We start from the raw sequence: 19795 nt of genomic DNA, 5'->3' as shown, positions 1-19795 counted from the left end.
CAATTCTTACCCCTCTAAGAGATAGCACATTGGGTGTGGTCGAAGGAATTTTAAACCCTTAGAGATAGCATTAAAAAACAATGCCCATTTTAATTGGCTGACGGATCCTGTATTCTATGATACCGACAATAACGCTGGAAGTATCAACCGATCAGTATCAACAGATTAGACTTCTAGAAAAACAGACGGGGGTGCTCGACAGCAAAATCAATTTTAACCCTAAGGGATAGCACTAAGGGCGTGGTCAACAACAATTCTTACCCCTCTAAGAGATAGCACATTGGGTATGGTCGAAGGAATTTTTAACAATGCCCGTTTTAATTGGCTGACGGATCCTGTATTCTATGATACCGACAATAAGGCTGGAAGTATCAACTGATCAGTTGACTTGTGGTTTATTGTAAAATACCTTTCGAGCGATTGGGCCACCATTTAGCGTGAGATACACTAAAAGATAGCAGAATAGGAAAAATCCTCCTCCCCAGGGGTAAAAAACCCCTAAAAGATAGCACAATCGGAAAAATCCTAAAACAACCCCTAAGAGATAGCAGTTGTTAAGAATTTTATACCCTAAAAGATAGGTCGAGCACCCCGGTCTACTTTTCTGGAGAGTCCACCCCCCCCCCCCCCCCCCGTGGTCTTCACAGGCCCGTACCCATGATTTTTCTTGGGGGGGGGGGAGGTGCGAAATCCTAAAAAGTGGATCTAATTTTCCCGGGGGGGGGGGGGGGGGGTAGGGGGAGGGAGGGAGTTCTCTGATAAAAATCTAACCACCAAGGATGCCTTTGAAGCATTCCTTTGCAGTATCTCCACAGGACGTTTATTTTTGGATTTGGCTACATACCAGAGGGATCTAGCTTATGATTCTTAGTTTTTTCTACAAATAGCTATTTTTTTTCAATATAGTCTATTGAAAACCAAAAGTGGACTTTTGGCCCTTGTGGGGGGGGGGGGTGCACCCCCCTGGGTACGGGCCTGCTTCATGAATGTTTATGGGCGTTTTGTAAGTTGAAAGTATACGAATACTTTCAACGAAAACTTTTATCCCAAGCCAAATATCAACAGTCATTAATAAACTGGTGCTTTGTGTGCCCTTAAAGTCAATTTCTGTTTTAAATACTTTGGAACAACCCATCCACATCTAAAGGTGTTGGGAATATCCAGTGACAATTATACAAAAAGTGCAAATGTAAAAAAAATTGTCTTTTTATTTAGGGGGGGGGAGGTGGGTCTGATATTTTTATAAAAGAAACTCACACCCTCCAAAGCCCCCCCTCTCCCCCCGAGGAAAAAAATGTTGGGTACTGGGCTGGATTTATGGGATCTGCTCTTATGACTAATGCCCCCCTCTTAATTTCACACAAAATGGTGGGGTCTGGCCTCTCATTGTATTAGCCCTAACAGACCACTTTTATGGAACTCTAACGTGCAGACGCTATACAGATAACACCCAAGAGTAGAAGCCTCTGGATTACGGCAGTGCTGTTCCCTTGCGTATTGCCTCGCTGACCTGGGATCTTGTAGTATTGAATGCATATCTCTGGTACACCTGCAACATCTTTTCTTCATCCTGGAGGGTGTTGGCAACAGCAGAATGCCGTTTAATAATATCCCACCAATGATGGTACCTTTTAAACTCATCCGTCTGAGGGACACTAAACCCACGGTAGTGCTCCAGGATATGCATTCGAGCTGCAAAAGGAGCCCACATAATATCAACATATCCCAAATGTTTACCCTGGAAGAATGGTCCTTCCGGGTCCATTTCATTGGTGAAAGTCCTCAAGCCTTCAAGGTACTTTGCCTTGGCTTCTTCCTGGTCTTCTTTATCTTGCTTTAGAAGCATTGTGTAGAAGTGTGGAACTAGCTTCTTGCTTACGAAATCACCCCACATTCTACCATGAGCTCGCTTATATGGGTCCTTTGGCAAGATTGTAACAGGAGTTGAGAATGCTTCATCAATGAATTCAATACAGATAGAGCTTTCATACACAGCGTTACCATTGTGTACAATAACAGGAACTAGCCCATTTGGATTTATTGCCAGCCATTCTGGGGTCTTGTTGTAGGGGTTCTGCTCGATGTATTCAAATTCAGCTTTCTTAGCCAGCATGGCAATCCAGGCCCTCTGAGCAAAAGGACAAAACCATGCATTGTACAGCTTAGGAAGAGAGCCATCCATGATATAAGTGTAGTGATTGCCCTGGAATATATAGAGTATTCCAAAAAGGAAATTGGGGGACAGTTTCAGGTTAAACATGGGTTAACTGAGCCTTTACCAAACCAAATTGGACAAAACAAAGCTACAATTGACCACAATCATTGTCAAACAGAATTCGAAAATGACTTGCTAAGGGTTTGTAGTGACTTATCTGTTTCTTTGGTAGGGGTGCTATACTTATTTAAGATTGGTGCCTATCTGAGGGTGTTGTTTATTCAAGCAGTAGAATGGGTTAAACAGATGAGGGGTATTATAACACAAAAATTACAAGAAAAAATATCATGTATGATTTTCTTGAAGTTTACACATTGAGAAAAAACTCATCAACAGGTGCCCCACCTGGATACAGAGGGTAGCCACGCCCCTAGTCCACCACGCCACAGAGGGTAACCTACCCCCTAGTCCACCCCACCACAGAGGGTAACCTACCCCTAGTCCAGCCCGCCACAGAGGGGAGCCCACCCCTAGTCCACCCCGCCACAGAGGGTAGCCTACCCCTTGAATCCGCCCTTTCTAGATACGCCATAGAGAGTAGCCACGCCCCTAGTCCGACCCCCACAAAGGGTAGCCTACCCCCTAGTCCACCCCGCCACAGAGGGTAGCCTACACCTAGCCCACCCCCCCCCCCCCCCCCACAGAGGGTAGCCTACCCTCTAGTCCACCCCGCCACAACAGAGGGTAGCCTACCCCCTAGTCCACCCCGCCACAGAGGGTAGCCTACCCCTTAGCCCACCCTGCAACAGAGAGTAATCTATGCTTTGAATCCTTTCTAGATATAGAGGGTAGCCTACCCCCTAGTCCACCCCGCCACAGAGGGTAGCCTACCCCCTAGTCCACCCCGCCACAGAGGGTAGCCTACCCCCTAGTCCACCCCCCCACAGAGGGTAGCCTACCCCCTAGTCCACCCCGCCACAGAGGGTAGCCTACCCCCTAGTCCACCCCGCCACAGAGGGTAGCCTACCCCCTAGTCCACCCCGCCACAGAGGGTAGCCTACCCCCTAGCCCACCCCGCCACAGAGGGTAGCCTACCCCCTAGTCCACCCTGCCACAGAGGGTAGCCTACCCCCTAGTCCACCCCGCCACAGAGGGTAGCCTACCCCCTAGTCCACCCCGCCACAGAGGCTAGCCTACCCCTAGTCCATCCCCCCACAGAGGGTAGCCTACCCCCTAGTCCACCCCGCCACAGAGGGTAGCCTACCCCTAGTCCACCCCCCCCCACAGAGGGTAGCCTACCCCCTAGTCCACCCCGCCACAAAGGGTAGCCTACCCCTAGTCCACCCCGCCACAGAGGGTAGCCTACCCCTTAGCCCACCCTGCAACAGAGAGTAATATATCCTTTGAATCCGCCCTTTCTAGATATAGAGGGTAGCCTACCCCCTAGTCCACCCCGCCACAGAGGGTAGCCTACCCCTTAGTCCACCCCGCCACAGAGGGTAGCCTACCCCCTAGTCCACCCCCCCACACACACAGAGGGTAGCCTACCCCCTAGTCCACCCCACCACAGAGGGTAGCTCAGAGGGTAGCTGCCCACAGAGGGTAGCTCATCTAGATAAAGACCCCGTCTAGTTACAGAAGGTAGCCTACCCCCTAGTCCACCCCACCACAGAGGGTAGCCTACCCCCTAGTCCACCCCGCCACAGAGGGTAGCCCATCTAGATAAAGACCCCGTCTAGTTACAGAAGGTAGCCACGCCCCCTAGTCCGGATCTTGAAATTTGTGAAAAGTGAAATTAACAACCTATAAATTGTCATGTAACTTTAATTTAATTAGTTTTGCAATTTAATAAAATACATAAGTAACAAAATAAGTGTAACGAAACAAAACGTAGGTAAAATTCAAAATTTTTGTGGTCGGATTATCAGTGGCAGATACAGCGAGCAAGAGCAAGTAAGGCTCTATTTCCTACACGCCGGATATATAATGAGTTAATCAGAGGTGTTTATTAATTCTAATATTTACGGTACGACAAGATACGCGACGACATTATTTACAGCTCAATAGCCTTCAATATCACAACAAAAATAAATTGTGGCTAATAACTCACCGGAAATAATGAACCAAAGTGGAGATACGATTGACAAACTTTTGGATACACCGCACACTCGAATCGCAGAGGATCTAAGTTGAGCCCGTAGTAATCAAATTTAGCGGTTTCTATAAGACCAGTACTTTATATAATGTCTCAAGTTACGTCCCATAAACATAAACATGTTCGCAAAACACAAAATCATTGGTACTCGGGACTTGAATTTAAGCCCTGGTACTCGGAAATTGTGTCAAGTAGCGCAAAATGCTCTCGTCAAAAGCATCACCGCTGCAAATAACATGCCGAAGAGTGGTCTCATTCCAAGTTACTATTTGAGATCTAACACTACGCGAAGATTTACAGCCCGGAATTTGAACCGGGCTTAAACTTGCAGATCGGGCCATAATGCCAAGATACGCGTCTTCCATTGGTAATAACGTGGAGTGTTTATTGACCTCTTGCATGATTCCCGGCAGCGCTGAACGCGATAGCACATAAAACGCACCACGGCAGTAAGGAGGATAAATTTCTTCATTATACACATCCCGGGGTATACGGTATTTGCTCCACGGGGGCCAACGTAAAACCCGGTTTCCTTCCACAACCTCACCGGCATATAGTGGCTCAGGTAAACTTGGATTTCGCAGCCAATTTAAAAGCCGCGGTATATTGATGTATACATCATCATCGGCTTTAAGTACGTAGGTACAATTCTGCGTCCTCGCCCAATTCAACGCGACGAACACTTTGAGCACTAGATTCCTATATGTGTCTGGAAATGATCCTATTATTAAATCCTTATTTACCGAGAACTCATTTCTAACATCAGAGTCCAAATCGTTTTGTCCGCCCAAAACGAATACAAATCTTGTGCTGGGCGCTAGTGAGGCGGATCCCCAAGTCTCCCGTATTACATCACGTTGAAGCCTTCCTCCGGGCGAGGTGAGAACAAGGACAAGAAGGAACACGTGGCCACCAAACGAAGGAGCCAAAACTCTTTCGTATAACATATTCCCGATAGCAATTGGTGGGTTTTCGTAGAGTAGCAGGCTCCGAAGAGGAATCAAGACAACCAGAGTAAGTAAAATCCCAACGAACCAGCGAAATTTTAGCTGTAGCCTCATGTTTCTGTTGTATTTTCGCTACCGTATTCAGAAAGGTGTCTATTATAGCCCAAAGAATTAATTGTCTTTTTCAGGATTTTGATTTTTATAGTTACACCAGGGGTTTTCTGAATTGATTCACGGTTAGAAAGGTCATTTGGGCTCTTTTTTTCGGTTATAGAGCTACAGATTTTATAATATTATATCGAGTCCTTGGTTAAAAATTAACCGCTAATCGATCGTGGTTTCACTTATATAGCTTTAGGGTATTTTTTTTTTTCTTTTAGATTAAATCATTGAAACCCACAATCAACGAAAAACTCAATTTTTTTTATCTGCTGCGGAGTGTTTGACTGTTTGAGCCGAGAAGAAACAAAATTCAAATTCAAGAAAAAATAGAGGGTGGGTTATTTATCTGTTTATACCATTCTGTGCGACGCTACCGGAAGTAAATTTTCACGTGAGTAGCGCGCGAGGAACTCTGGGCTGTTATTCAGAAGGAAGTGTGAATCTACCATTAGTCTCGTCAAATAGACCATGAAATCCATTACATTTCGAACAAGTTATCGCCGCTTCCTTGGTTTTCTACTTTCAAGAAGAGTCCAGCGTTGTGTATGCATTTTTCTTGTGCTATTGGCGGTGCTAATACTGATCTATCGCTACACACAGTCTTCTGTATACAAGATTTATTATCGGCCTTCGGGGATCGACTTTCGCGTTCCATCTGCACATACAAAGCCCGATATGGACGGGCATTATTTTTTACTTGTGATTGTTACGTCTACACCATCAGCAAGAGCGAGGAGAGACCTCATCCGATCAACCTGGGGTGACGCTAATAATACTGATATTACAGTGCGTTGGAAACTGGTATTCAATCTGGGACAAAGCTCTAGCAATGAGATTAATTCACAAGTTGTAACGGAGGCGTCCTTATTCAATGATGTATTCATGGGGGAGTTTACGGACACCTACATGAATCTAGTTCTTAAAGTATTTGCTGCGTTTTCTTGGGCGAATAAGATTGATTGTGATTATATTCTCAAAGCTGATGAAGACGTTTACATAAATTTGCCTCAGCTAGTCACATGGCTAAAACGTCCAGGGGTCCCGGACAGTTTGTACGGCGGAGCCCTGGCGAAAAATACTGGCGTTTACCGATACCCATGGCACAAGCATTTCATAAGCTATAAAACATACAAGTCTGACAAGCTGCATACGTATTGTAGGGGACCTTTCTATATTCTTTCCCATAATGTCTTGTCCAGTATAATTCAGAGGGAAGTCTTTAGGGATGTATTTCCAATTGAAGATGCATATGTTGGGTTACTGGTTAAGCGTCTTGGTGTGGAACCATTACAGCTCCCTGGTTGTGTGTGGGAAAGAGAGCGGAACCTTGGGACAGTATTGTGTGACCTGCTATCTTTTGTGTGTTTCGGGGACTCGCTTTCAGCAGCTAATATCAACCATATTCATAAAAAATATCTGGAACTGGAAAAGATCAACAGGACAGTAGCCATGAAAATATGTCATCTTAATCAGCTATAATAGATAGTTTGTTCATAATCAAGTCAAGAGTAGTTCATTCAGGCTTAGGCTACCCTTCTTTGATGGTTATGATATGAGAAAGCCTCGAAATGTCCAAGGCTATGGATGATAGCCGAGGCTTAGGCCCAACCAAAGCACTGATATTTGAATTGAAACAACAGTCAAACTGATACAGTAAAAATTACAATAAATAGTGACAGGTTATAAGAGATGAACTGTAAAGTGATTTAGTAGTTTATACAACCATGTTTTGACAATTTGCCTTTTATTTTTCACCAACACCTTTTTGCATTGATTTTCAGTTTGAATTACAAAGGTTTGAATTACATCTATATGCTTTGTAATGTTAGGGTCCCACTGGCACCTGAATTATTATTGAATAATGATAAAAAAGATTTTGACGCATGCACAGTAAAAGGTGTCCATTCACATCAATTACAAGTCAATTGTTTGGCCATTGTCATCAAAACAATATATCTGATTTTTCTTTGTCTTATTTCTAATACAGAGAAATATTTATAAAAAGCCAAATCACTTGGGTGGATGACTTGGGAGGGGAGGCACAGGTTCTTCAAATATTTTTTTGCACTCCCCCCCCCCTCCCAATCCAAAGCCTAACAAAAGAAAAAGTGATATTCAACCTATCTGAGGATGCAAAGGATGAGTTGCAGGTGCAGTGTATAATCCAAGATGAATGGCGGTCTCCCACAGGCAAACTCCAAGGCCCACAGATAGGCTACACTAATAGGTGAGTATGAAAATTCCATATGATAGGAGTTTGCATCTTTGTGCCAAATGCAATGGAAAAAGGGTTACAACCTATCAGTTGTGAACCACCCATTCCACATGCCTAGATCCGCCACTTGTATGCATTGAAAACTGAACCCCATAAAATACCAGCAATCTGATATCGTTTTTAGATACAACAAATACAACATACATCCTGCACCACACCGTTTGAGATAAACTCTTGATGTGGCATCTATGTTATTATGTGAAGGTTTGGAAATCCAAGTGATTCCGAAAAATTAGGATTTCGGATTTTATAATCATTACAGAATCGACAACCATCTGCAAAAACCGTTACCCCATGGCAGACCATCCTTGCAAGGCACCTGGTTTTACATTCATCTGCCTTCACAAGCAACCAACCCAACCAACCAGCCTTGTCGCACACTTTACCGGACACTTTCCTCCATGCTGGAATGAGGTAAATAGGTTAATACTTGAACAGACACAATATTACCTTACGATGAATGAATTTTTTGTTAGTTTGTTTTAATAATATCCTTGGGGCTCAGTAGATTGGGTCTTTGTGTACAATATATACAATATATTACTGATCACTGAGTAATAAGTGGATATATGAGTAGAAGGAGGAGGAAATGTGCGCCCTCAAGCAGCGGCTTAAAATGAGTCAGAGTCATTTTTGCCTTTATAACACTAAACAATAGAAACAAAATCTGTTTTAGACAGACATGCCGCAGCAAGAAGATTACGTCTGAATGAGGAGTGGAAACCTTATCATTCCTGGTATATTTCCTCCGTAAAAACTCAACTCTACTAAAGGAGGTGTGTGTGTGTGTGTGAGGGGGGGGGGGTATACCGTTTAACTTGTAACATATATATTGCATTTCTCTACTTACTTTTTTCACATTGCGTCCCAAAGTAGTTTGATGGGCAGCTGCAATTATACCCGGTAGACGCGCCAGTGTTCTTGATACAAGTCCCCCCATTAAAGCACGGTGCAGTCGAACAGACGTGTGATCCTTTAAAAAAAAGCGTCACATGATCAGCGAATAGCAGTAAGATATCTACATTCGAACATTCGATCTAAATTCGAGGTTGGAACTGTACGATTATTCAATCTAGGATTGTGGGTTTCCTGTGGTGCAAAAGGCTCGGTCACATTGTTGTAAACATGGCGGATAGCAGCAGTGAAGAAATAGAATCAACTAATGGAAGCCGTTTTTATGGCTACGCGCTTTACACATAAAATGCCAACAGGTGAATGAGAGAATAGGAACCCGGACCTTCGTTGAACTGGCCTTTTTCTTGAGACATCGGTGATGGTTTATTTCTTATATCCGGTTTATGTTTTGTCAGAGTGGTTATCGAAAACTTGTCCCTGGATTTTACGATATGCCTCGGGGAATATACCCTGGGTACCAGAGGCTCCGAGCTTCGCGGGCGACAACGTTTTAATCGCTCGTGGAATAGAGGTATCGTTGCAAAATGGTCCACGATTTTACTATATAAAAGAAAATCCATTGAAAATATCGTTGTAGCGAGGTCGGGTTTACAAAATAATAACACTGTGACTGTAATCTGTGAAAGACTTTACAGTTATTCTCTGTAAGACCGTAATCTGTATTAAACAAGACCTGTAACGTTAAACAAATAGATTAACTGTAATTTCCGTGTGTGGTGTCTTCAGTTTTTCTCTCTATGTTGATAGACAGAATCAGTAATATCGTTGTACAAAGGTCAAAATTACGCTCAGGAGAACAGATTTGTATCGTAAAATCGAGAATATTGTTGTATCCAATAGCGTAAACTCGAGGTAAGTTCTTATACATTTTACTGCATTTCCGCCGGGAGAAAAGAATGCCATTGTAAAATCGAGGTTATCAGAAAATTCAGGTTCCACTGTATTTAGTTTATTTAGCACTACATACCCTGTAATATCTTTGTTCTCTTTTGTTCTGGCTTGAATTACACGATAACAATTGCACAGGGTTTTGAAAACCACCCTCTTCTCTCCTTTTGATAGACTTATTGTCTAGTTTGTTCAAGTCCCTCCCCCCCTTTTGAAAGCACACTGGCATACACACATTGGCACCAGTCGGGCCAAGACGGGACGCTAGCACAGTCTATTACCCGTGCAGTTTGGTAACCATGGACAGCTGTTTCTTTGTTTCTTCCTTATTAGGGAGTGTATATTATTTATGGCCGATTTATTGCTCCACTTGAGTTTTCTGTACAACCCCCTTTTGTTAACATCAAAACTTGTTGCCCACCCCACCCACCCCCCAGGAGAAACCCAAAAGCTTGTTTGATCCCACCTCCTTCTCTTAAAACCACAAAACTACATTTATAATACGAAATATAGATATATATAAACAAATCATGCAATAAAAAAACAACCAAGAAATAATATTTCTTATTGTTATAAGTCAAATGTGACCTTGGGGTGTTTTGAAACAGTAAAGATTATGTATCTATACCTATATCTATCTTTGCGTGCCATATCACTAGTCCATAAGATAAAATCGTCCCGTGCCCTTGATCTGATAGATTTCCTAGATCTGGTACTCGCTGGGGTGTCCAAAGCAAAGGTATCCGACTCAGACTTTTAAACACATTATCTAATAACCTGCTGTACTAGATTCCTAGTATATTTAACAAATGCATATATTTCAGTTGTTTTTTTTTTATTGATCCTTTAATTTTAAGCTTAAATGAACTACACTACAGAGTAATAAACATTGTATAAATATGTTATTGGAACCCTAGGAAACAGCTTTTCTTGCATTTTGATTTATAATAATAATACAATAAAAAAGTTTCCTAAGTTTTAAGGGATGAAACTTTTTGACTCTCCGTCAACCACATTGAACCTTTTATGACCCCCCCCCCCCATCGACGTACCCAAAACTTTTTTAGCCCCCCCCCCCCCCCATCTGCAATAAAAATAAAAAATAACTCCCTTAGGACTCGTCAGGCGCTATAGCCGGTTTGCCCTCCCCCCCCCTCCCCCCTGGGGCCAATGTGTGTATGCCAGTGTGCTGTTAAGGTTCCCATTTATAGTCTCTTTTAAATACAGCAAAACTGTCGCGATGATTTCATCGAGCGACACGTTGCCTGTCTTCTCCCTGCCTAAAAGGCACATAAGGCCTCGAACGACATGCAGCGACAAAAATTTTGGGCAGGCCGAAATCGCGAGAAGATCAAAAAGACACAAACAAGAAAAACTTGGTTAGAAGAGATTGTTAGAGAGAAAACCCGCAAATTTGCAGCGAAAAAAAAACATCGAGAAAATAAATAATCCGTCCCCGTCAGATAAAAATGGTCAAATCCTAACATACCAATTTATAACAATAATTTTAATGAATCGTAAGGCAACATTAATAGGCACCAAAAGGCAATATTGCATCACTTACCGCATTGAGGACCAGAATACCCCACTACACAGCTGCACGTGTACCCATTCACTCCATCTTCACACGTGCTTCCATTTAAACACGGGGATGAGGCGCATTCGTCAATATCTGCGGGAACACAGAAAAGACCAATCAAAACGGTACCTCTCCTTTTCCCCCCATATAGGACCTCTCTTTATCCACTTTACTCCCTATATATGGTACCCTGTATAGCATCTTTATAGCAAATTTTAATAAAAGGCGGTAGCAGGGGGTGGGGCATTGGGGACGCGAGTACCAATTTTTCAAAAATTAGAAGAAAATGACCAGTAGGGGCATACCCGTGCCTGTTTTCTGTATCACGACGCACCCCCCCCCCCCCCCCCCACCCACACAATATTTCAAGGCCTGCAAAAGCTCTGAAAGGTTTTTGATCGACACGAAAACGTGAAACAACAAAAGGCAAGTTTTGCCAAGGCTTACCAATCAGCCAGAAATTTCTTTTCCAGAAAGGGTTTTATATTTGAAATATATATTTAAGAAATTGACCAGAAGGGGCATAAACAGATCTGAAAGGTGTTTGATTGCAAGAAAACGTGAAACAAGAAAGCAATATTTAGGCTTCTTTTTTGGCAAAAGCAACATTTTGTAACTCTTCGAGTTCTTTTTCAGCTTAAGCTATACCCTAGTGTCAGCCTTTCTTTTCTTGCTGCTACGATATAGTACCCTTTTTACCCCTTTAGTATCCCTTTTACTATGAAATTGCTTCCTTTTTCCCCAAAACTAAATAATATGGTTTTGGACTTTACCTGTTTGACATTGTTTCCCGGCGTACCCTGCGCGACATTCACAATGAAAGTAGTTCACGTGATTCGTGCATGTGCCACCATTGAGGCAAGGGCTACTCTCACATTCACCGATTTCTGCAGACGGGGAAAATAGTTTTTAAAGAAAGAGTACGGAGTGCTTTGCATGACAAAGCTAAGAGCGGCTGTTGACATTTTTAAACGCACACTCATAACAGTGGAGGAAAAATAATTCTCAGCAATATTAATATACCTGATTCACATTCGAGGCCGGTGAAACCAGCTTTGCACAGGCATGCACACGATCCATTCTTGTTGGTCAGCGGCTTCACAGTGTTAACTTTCTTGCATGAACTCGCCATGGAAGCGCAAACGTTCTGCAAGTATCAAGTATATCTAGACGTGCTCCAAGTCGCCCTCTTTGATTTTCCCTAATAGTAGCTTGTGATCTAATGGGTATTTTCAGTAAAAAAAAAGTCGTTCGCGCGGAGAGGACGACTTGTTGCTTGAACGATTTCGATTTTTTTTGCATACCTTTTTGTATGCCCGCACTCGTTGAAAATGGCACTATCCTTTAGCGCGTGCATGAAAATAACCCGGGGAGGGGATCTCCAGAAAAGTAGACTGGGGAGATCGTCACATCTTTTATAGGGTATGAACTGAAGGATGTTTCCGATTTTACATACATTTCGACCAATTACTATCCCTAAGGGGGTGTTAAACGTTTTTTATCGATTCCGATATTTGTTCCGTATTTTTTTTTTCAAAAAAATATCTGTTCCTTTTTGCCTTCATGAAGCAGAGACCCTTCATTTTTTCCCAGCCAGCAGTGGTTAGACCCCAGAAAGAGATTAGGCATTTTTCCAAGCAACCACTACAACGCCACCAAAAATATTTCAAGCACAACCACTTTTGTGACGAAATATTGCCAGCAGAAATTACAGTCAGATTTTTTTTTTTTCAGCAACCGAGGGGTCTTAAATCATCCCAGCCGATAAAGAAGGGGGCTGTGGAACAGACCCGTTTTGTGCCCTTTTCCTACCCTTGTCCAGTCAACAGGAATGATTGAAAATTTAGTAATCTTTACACTATTGATAGCTTGTAGGGAATAGAATTTATGTTGAAGGAGGAAAAAAGAGCTGCAAGAAACAAGATACCGAAAACATCGAAGTAGCTACCATTGACGTTAGCTGTGACGTCTAATCCGCCAAATTGATGTCTATAATACACGTCACCGACCTAAACCTTCAAAGGGTTTATGGTTTATTGTTTTATGTAAACAATAAAGTGATTACTTTGTTTTTCACAGAAAGATGATTTATGTCACGCGTCAGAAAAAGCAATTTTCTTTCTTTTTTCCAAGCTTTTGCAATAGTTAGTTAAATTTTTCTTCTGTTTGTTATTTAAACAACTAGTCACTAGTTGGATTATCGAAAAAAGTTTTTTTTTACCTCTCTAGGATGGGCGACAAACCGCTAACGAAAGCTTTATATATTTCCCTCTGTTACAGCCGAGGGTGCGCAACGACCATATTGTCTATAAAACTTTCTTGTCTTTTAACAATTTGTTTGTTTCGGATTGAATTTGTTTTATGGATGAATAATTTATGTTATTGTACTCATACTTTGCTGCTTTTAAAATTTTGCATGACAAATTTCTCGAAAGAAAGATCTAAAAGAAAGCTTTTGAGACCAGGTAAAAGTATACTTACTATTGAAGGCAAAAATTATATTTAAATTGCTTGAAAGCAACACAGTTTTGCAGAAAAATAATGCAATAACATAATTTTCAATATAAAAAAATATGTAAAAACTAAAAATATGAAAATAAGGTCAGATTTCATCTAGATGTCATGCTAGCGTGCTTTTAAAGTCCACTTATTGCATACATAGGTTATCCGACGGAGTTTTAAACTAGCAAAGGTCACATGCGTGATCCGCACAATTGGCATCACGCTAGCCCAGTCGCAGCTTAGATCCCACATGGATCTAAGTAGCTGTGGTTTAAAGCACTTCGTTCGAGTCGAAGTCGCCAAAACATGCTATGCCATGCTGACGAGTCAAAACAAGGACGAAACAGCTGTCCATGGTTGCCAAACTGCATGGCTAATAGAATGATGTGCTAGCGCTCAGCCTTTGCCCGACTGGTGCCAATGTTGTATTCTAGTGTGCTTTCAAAGTCCAAATAATTATTAATTAAAATTATCAACCAAATAATTAAAAAAAAACATTTAACTAAATTTTGAATCACATTCATACTCTTAAAGCACTAGATTGTTTAAATCCACAAATTTTCGGTTAAGTGTTTTACCATGTTTGGATGTTTTGATACTTACTGGAAGGTAGAAATAGTTGAAACTGTCATTCCGCACAAGTCTTGGTTCTCTGGTGACATCCGTAGGCAAGAGTTCGCATACTTGCTTTCCGGAACTTGATTTTTGTATTTCAAGATTCACAGAAAAACAGCTTTCCATTCGTTGGCATTCTAAGAAGCATCGCAACGGATCGGTCATCATTTCCTTAATTCTTGGAACATCTAGCGACATATTTTGTTCCTCGACAAAAATGTTGGACAACCCATTGATGACGAGGAAAATTGTCAATTGGTTTAAAATAAAAATTAAGGTTTTCTGGCTCAGTTGCATTTTTGCTTGTTGCTAGATTTCACACATACCAAATCCCGCGAGAGGATATGTGGTTAAACGATTGATTGTTTTCTCAATATGAAGAGTAAAAAATATTTAAGTAGTTATGACCTTTGCCGACTCAAATGAAGTTCAGTTCATGCTGTAATAGCTTTTACGCATATAAGCCTTTTGTTCGTATGCCGGTTTTAAAAGGAAAAAAGATTATTCAGTAACAATAACATCTTACTTTCTATCATCAAGTATTTATTAGTTTTATTGTTCGGCCTGTGGACACTATTTAATTAAATTGTTATTTCGTAACAAAACGAAATGTCACGAAAAAACGAAAACTCAGTCTAACACAGTAAACAGGGTACCTGTGATTTAAAGGCTGGTTTCTCTTTCTGAACTTGTAATAAAAAAACTTAAAAACGTAATAAGAAACGTAATAAGAAAACTTTTCAAAACAATGATAGAACACCGTCAATGTTACAGTTCCTATAAAACTTCTGATAACAATTTTTTTTCAAATGACAAAAGTTGCTCAAAAAGCCAAAAATTGGACAAAAAATGCATAAAATGCATGTGCACTTAAACTTGTATTTCCATGTTAACTCAAGAAGCTGCTGTTTTTCACTATTGTTTTATTATAGCCAAGTTGGTATGGTTTTCTTTGATTTCTATTACCCCGCTGTTTCAGGAATCGTTTATTTGGATTGAGGCGCACGAACGTGCTCGCGATCAAGAGAAAACAGTTTAGAGATACAAACAGAAAGTCATTGATATAATTTTTTCAATTCGCATGCTGGGTGAATCTAAAACCTGCTTATTAAAGCTCTGGATATATAAATGTAGAGTTTTAAAATGGTACAGTTACATACGGTGGCCCATAAGGGACATTTGAGATAATTATCTCGAATTTCAGGATATTATCTTGAATTTTAAGATATTATCTCGAATTTCAAGATATTTTCTCGAATTTTGAGATAATTATCTCGAATTTCAAGATATCATCTCGAATTTCAAGATATTATCTCGAATTTTGAGATAATTATCTCGAATTTCAAGATATTATCTCGAATTTCAAAATATTATCTCGAATTTCAAGATATTATCTCGAATTTTGAGATAATTATCTCGAATTTCAAGATAATATCCCGAATTTCTCTCTCCACATTGAACTGGTTACCAGTTTCCCTCAAGCAAAGCCTTCGCACGGTACGTCGGCACGTCGTCTATGGTGGCTTGTGTGGATTACATGGAGGAGCCATCTTTGTCGGATGCAGTTCAAGAGGTAAGTTCTATCAGCGCCACGTTTGAGTTTAGGTAGTTTATTTCACCTTGAAAGTATTGTGAACAGTGTTTTCGTTTCAAATGTACTGAAAATATTATTTCAAATGATGAGATAAGTTTTGAAGTTTGAAAATTGGACTTAAACACTCCTCACAAGAAGCACTAAATAGTCATCAAATAGTGCCGATAATAAAGGCAGGAGATTATGGCACAGAATACCGAGACATGTCACGCATGCAGATGAATGCAGATTGATGAATTCCTTGAAAATAACTCCATAAAAAATTAATAAATTACTGTCTCAAAATGAAATGCTGCAAAGGCAATACCGTAAACTAAAACTAAACATTTTTTTTGTAAGGGAACTAGTGGTGCACATATGCAAACCCAAATCATAGAGCAAAAAGTCTGTTTTGTTATCAGCATTTTGTTATTACCATTTTGTTCATTTTGTTCCATTCTTTTCTGATTGCCATTATTAATTTGTGACAGGTTCAGGATACCTGTTTCCTGTATTAGACACTTCTCAGAACAACAGTCACGGTGACCATGGCGGGTGGCTTGACTGCTCTTCTTGGAATTTTTTGTATGTTTTTATCGCTGTCGGATGGAGCTCTTCCGGAATATCTTCCAAGATCGTCCAATCATGTTCCGAGAGACACTCTCATAATGGAATACTTCTATTTGGGTTTCAGCTACACTGAAATTTTGTTTTTTCTTACATCTGTTCATGGAATTCGACTTTGCTTAAGACAGCTGAAAAGAGTACTCAGGCAAAACGGGCTTAAAAGGAGAGGCGAAAGTGTAAACTTCGAGGAGGTTATCAGGTGCGTTGAGATGGAACTCCGGGGCAGCGGTTGTAATATCGGTTACTGTTAGGTTGATGTATCAACGTTTGAATGAGAAATATCGATTGCGAGTGGATAGAGAAAGTGTTCGGATTATTTTGAAGTCTCTAGACCCTGAAGGGGTTGAAAATAGATCAAGACGGAGGTTGAGACGAAAGAGGTATCATGCAAAGGGGCCAAATTACTTATGGCATATCGACGGTTATGATAAACTCAAGCCCTCCGGGTTTTGTGTGCATGGGGCTATCGACGGGTATAGTCGACGAATCTTATGGCTACAAGTATCTTCAATAATGACCCCTTCGTGATTGCGCAATACTTCACCGAAGCCGTTCTTAGAATTAGCGGTGTACCAAAAATTGTGAGGAGTCACTTTGGTACAGAAAATGTTAATGTTGCTGCTATTCAGAGATTCTTACGAAGAAATTGTAATGATACGTTATCCGGTTTTAAAAGTTTTATGTATGGAAAATCGGTATCAAACCAGGGGATCGAATGCTGGTGGTCTAGCTTTCGCCGCTGTAATTCTGATTGGTGGGTTAAATACTTTAAAGACATGTGTGATTCTGGCCTATTTAACGATGATGATTCTATACAAGTTGAGTGTTTGCGGTTTTGTTTTATGGATATCTTGCAAAAAGAACTCGATCAAGTGGCAAAGGAACCTCCACAGGATTAGGCTCTCTTCAAATATGAGTCTCCGCCCGGACGACCGGATGTTCTGTACCACATCCCGGAGGCATATGGTACAACAAGTTTTGCATTTGCAGTAGATTGGGATGATCTAGACGTAGCTGAAGATCAATTATGCAGAGAGCCACCAATCTCACAGACTTTTAACGAATTGGCAACCCTGATAATGCAGGACGAAAAACTTCAAATGCCAGAATCGGCTGAACAAGCTAAAGACCAATATATTGATCTGATGTTGGAGATTAATGCGCGGAGATGATAGTTATTTTCAGAAAAGACCCATTGCTCTTTTTAAAATCTTTACTTTTTTGTTCTAATCCGATTTGCCAATCCGGCCAATGACAAAAAATCTTAAGTTTACCGTTAATATTAATGTTTCCAGAGCGTAGCTAGATGTCCACCGGTTGTTCCGCATGTTACAGATGAAGAGAGCCTTTTGTTTGAAATTTATTCTGGTCAATTGAAACAAAAAGCTCACCTCCGATCATTTGCATCTCTAACATTTATATGTGCAACAACCTCTATTTAGGATTTTATTTTATATACCCTTATCAAACGAAGAAATACTTTCTCTAATTTAAAATTTTCTTTTTATGTACAAAAAGATGCAATTTGACCATATGCATTTTTACCAACACAGGTAACACTGGGATTTATTCTCCATGCGGGTAAACAGTTATCACTTATTGAATTTATTAAAAATTAAAGCTGTTTCTTCTTCTCTAAAAAGGTTTATCCCTTGGCTACCTCTACACAATGTCATGTATATCACTGTTTAATAAAATCACTAAGTGCGAGTTCCATCTTTTCCTTGTTCTTTTGTTTAAGCAGATCATGCAGACCCCTTTGCAGGCCCTCATTTTCCCCCGACTAGCAGCAACTGGGTTAAGAGTCACTGTACAAGGCCGTAGCGAGCCGGGTGGTAGGGGGGGGGGGGGGGATGCCCCCCAAGAGTCTCACAAAAAAAAGCTAAGAGTAAGTGATCACATTCTCGAAATCGAAAGGGGACGCTATATCATAATTTCGCAAGGGAGGGGGGGGTTGTCGGCAGCCGAATAGCTCTATTTTTCGCTCTCCCCACGCCCCTTAAACCCATTTCCTCGCGCTTCCAAATTGGCGGCCACGGACTTCATTCTCGACAAAAAGCGGCTTCTTGAGCCCAAAATCCTGCGAGCAGGCTAGTTCGCTGATGAGGCCTGTTACTTTATACAGACTCGTACCCAGTCGCTAAGAGGCAAAAAAATTGATATGCGGATCGTCTGTGTTTGAGTTTCTAGGCGCGCGGTGCATTATGGGGCGAATGCATCTTTCTGGTGACTGGTACGAGTCTGGGCTCTATAATAGAAATTAAAACTTGGTGGGACAAGATCACCTCCCTTGGCCCTGACTTTGGGTATTTTACCAACGCCAAGATTATTGCAATGGCAGACAAGGAAGCAGATGTAAAAAATATATTCAGTGAAACGGCTGTAAATGTAACATGCAACATATGGGAGCAATAATAGGCTCATGCGACTACCTAGAAGGATATGTAGAAACCTGGATTAGCGAGGTTACAAAGCTAGCATAGCATGCTACCATAAGCATGCTATGCTTGAAACATCGCTACACCTTTGAGAACTCTGCCCGACATCCAGGATCTTCTAGAGCCTTTAGAGAATCAAACCACGCGAAAGAGGCTCCGGCAACAGCCACTTGAGGCTGGATGCTGATTGGCTAAATTCCAGCGCAGGCGTGATAAAAAATGGCTCTACATTTTTTTAGGAAATACAATATCGGGGCAAATATGGAACTATCTGTTTTAGAATGTCTATCTTATTGCCCCTTCCGAAATTCAAAAAGGGACTGGTAGCGAACCACAGTCTCGATGCAGTTTGAAGCAATCGAAACACAGACACCTTAACAAGAAAGAGCATCCCAAAATCAGTAAATTTGCCGAGTTTGAGCATATTCGGATGAATAACCATAGCAAAAAAAATGTTTGGGGCTTTAGAGCAGCGTCCCAAAAAACCCTTTTTTGGAAATTAAAAAAAAAATGCCATTCGGTGAGTTTTCAACCAATTAGACTTAAACTTGAAAATAACACTCATTGTGGTACGGATATCATGTGAAGTTTAGCTTTAGTCTCTTTTTGAATTTCGGAAAGGGGAATATAGTTCAAAATATAAATTTGGACGGTTAAGGTCGTTTTCCGGTTACCCATGCGCGAGTGGCTGTTACCAGAGCCCATCGCGGGGTTTGAGGAGCGAGGAGGCTCTGGGTACGAGACTGAGAACGCAGATTGATATGGGATGCTTTCCATTTGTCAAAAAATACCGGGAATTTTGGATGGAATGATAATGGTTAAGTGATTTTTCGGAATTTCCACCAAGAATGTGTGGATTACCTCCAGAGGTTGTCCTGAATTTCCAATTAGATTGATTCGAACGGATTTTGCCTAACTATTATGGAAAAATTCGGTTCAACTCCTTCTCCAGTCACGTTCAAGA

The 19795-nt window shown here is 41.2% G+C and overlaps 4 protein-coding genes and 1 long non-coding RNA gene across 6 annotated transcripts; 2 read left to right on the top strand and 3 right to left on the bottom strand.

Moving 5' to 3' along the window:
- Positions 1-1370: 1370 nt before the first annotated feature.
- Positions 1371-4341, bottom strand: LOC5520609 (glutathione S-transferase U20). The gene is made up of 2 exons (XM_001640388.3): positions 4266-4341; positions 1371-2203 (listed from the first exon to the last, which is right to left on the bottom strand). The coding sequence occupies exon 2, from the start codon at positions 2180-2182 to the stop codon at positions 1472-1474; it is 711 nt and encodes a 236-aa protein (XP_001640438.2). The 5' UTR covers positions 2183-2203; positions 4266-4341; the 3' UTR covers positions 1371-1471.
- Positions 4342-4471: 130 nt separating this feature from the next.
- On the bottom strand, positions 4472-5371 carry LOC116603934 (beta-1,3-galactosyltransferase 4-like). Its single transcript, XM_032365615.2, has one exon. It carries the CDS (start codon positions 5369-5371, stop codon positions 4472-4474), a length of 900 nt encoding a protein of 299 aa, XP_032221506.2.
- Positions 5372-5887: 516 nt separating this feature from the next.
- Positions 5888-7315, top strand: LOC5520610 (beta-1,3-galactosyltransferase 5). The gene has a single exon (XM_001640275.3). It carries the CDS (start codon positions 5888-5890, stop codon positions 6896-6898), a length of 1011 nt encoding a protein of 336 aa, XP_001640325.2. The 3' UTR covers positions 6899-7315.
- LOC5520611 (fibropellin-3) lies at positions 7147-14711 on the bottom strand. Of its 2 annotated transcripts, XM_032365613.2 has the most exons (7): positions 14182-14711; positions 12100-12223; positions 11850-11963; positions 11062-11169; positions 8545-8667; positions 7986-8098; positions 7147-7918 (listed from the first exon to the last, which is right to left on the bottom strand). In XM_032365613.2, the coding sequence occupies exons 1-7, from the start codon at positions 14488-14490 to the stop codon at positions 7889-7891; spliced, it is 921 nt and encodes a 306-aa protein (XP_032221504.2). In that variant the 5' UTR covers positions 14491-14711; the 3' UTR covers positions 7147-7888. The 2 variants fall into 2 exon arrangements, with proteins under 2 accessions (XP_032221504.2, XP_001640439.3); XM_001640389.3 differs by having other exon boundaries at positions 7147-8098; positions 14182-14709.
- Positions 8663-16555, top strand: LOC125557347. Its single transcript, XR_007305237.1, has 3 exons — positions 8663-9120; positions 15665-15766; positions 16258-16555. It is a non-coding gene; the product is annotated as an uncharacterized LOC125557347 (long non-coding RNA).
- The last annotated feature ends 3240 nt before the right edge of the window (positions 16556-19795 follow it).

The sequence above is a fragment of the Nematostella vectensis genome, chromosome 12 (assembly GCF_932526225.1).
Source record: "Nematostella vectensis chromosome 12, jaNemVect1.1, whole genome shotgun sequence".
Lineage (NCBI taxonomy): Eukaryota > Metazoa > Cnidaria > Anthozoa > Actiniaria > Edwardsiidae > Nematostella > Nematostella vectensis.
This window is presented reverse-complemented; position numbering and strand designations above follow the sequence as displayed.

Bases quoted from the DNA above. Each gene is read 5' to 3' on its own strand.
- LOC5520609 (XM_001640388.3), bottom strand. From the start codon at position 2,182: ATGGATGGCTCTCTTCCTAAGCTGTACAATGCATGGTTTTGTCCTTTT.
- LOC116603934 (XM_032365615.2), bottom strand. From the start codon at position 5,371: ATGAGGCTACAGCTAAAATTTCGCTGGTTCGTTGGGATTTTACTTACT.
- LOC5520610 (XM_001640275.3), top strand. From the start codon at position 5,888: ATGAAATCCATTACATTTCGAACAAGTTATCGCCGCTTCCTTGGTTTT.
- LOC5520611 (XM_001640389.3), bottom strand. From the start codon at position 14,490: ATGCAACTGAGCCAGAAAACCTTAATTTTTATTTTAAACCAATTGACA. The intron at 12,224-14,181 runs GTAAGTATCAAA...TGATACTTGCAG, and splicing joins TCAACTATTTCTACCTTCCA to AACGTTTGCGCTTCCATGGC. The intron at 11,170-11,849 runs GTAAAGTCCAAA...GTGTTCCCGCAG, and splicing joins CGGGAAACAATGTCAAACAG to ATATTGACGAATGCGCCTCA.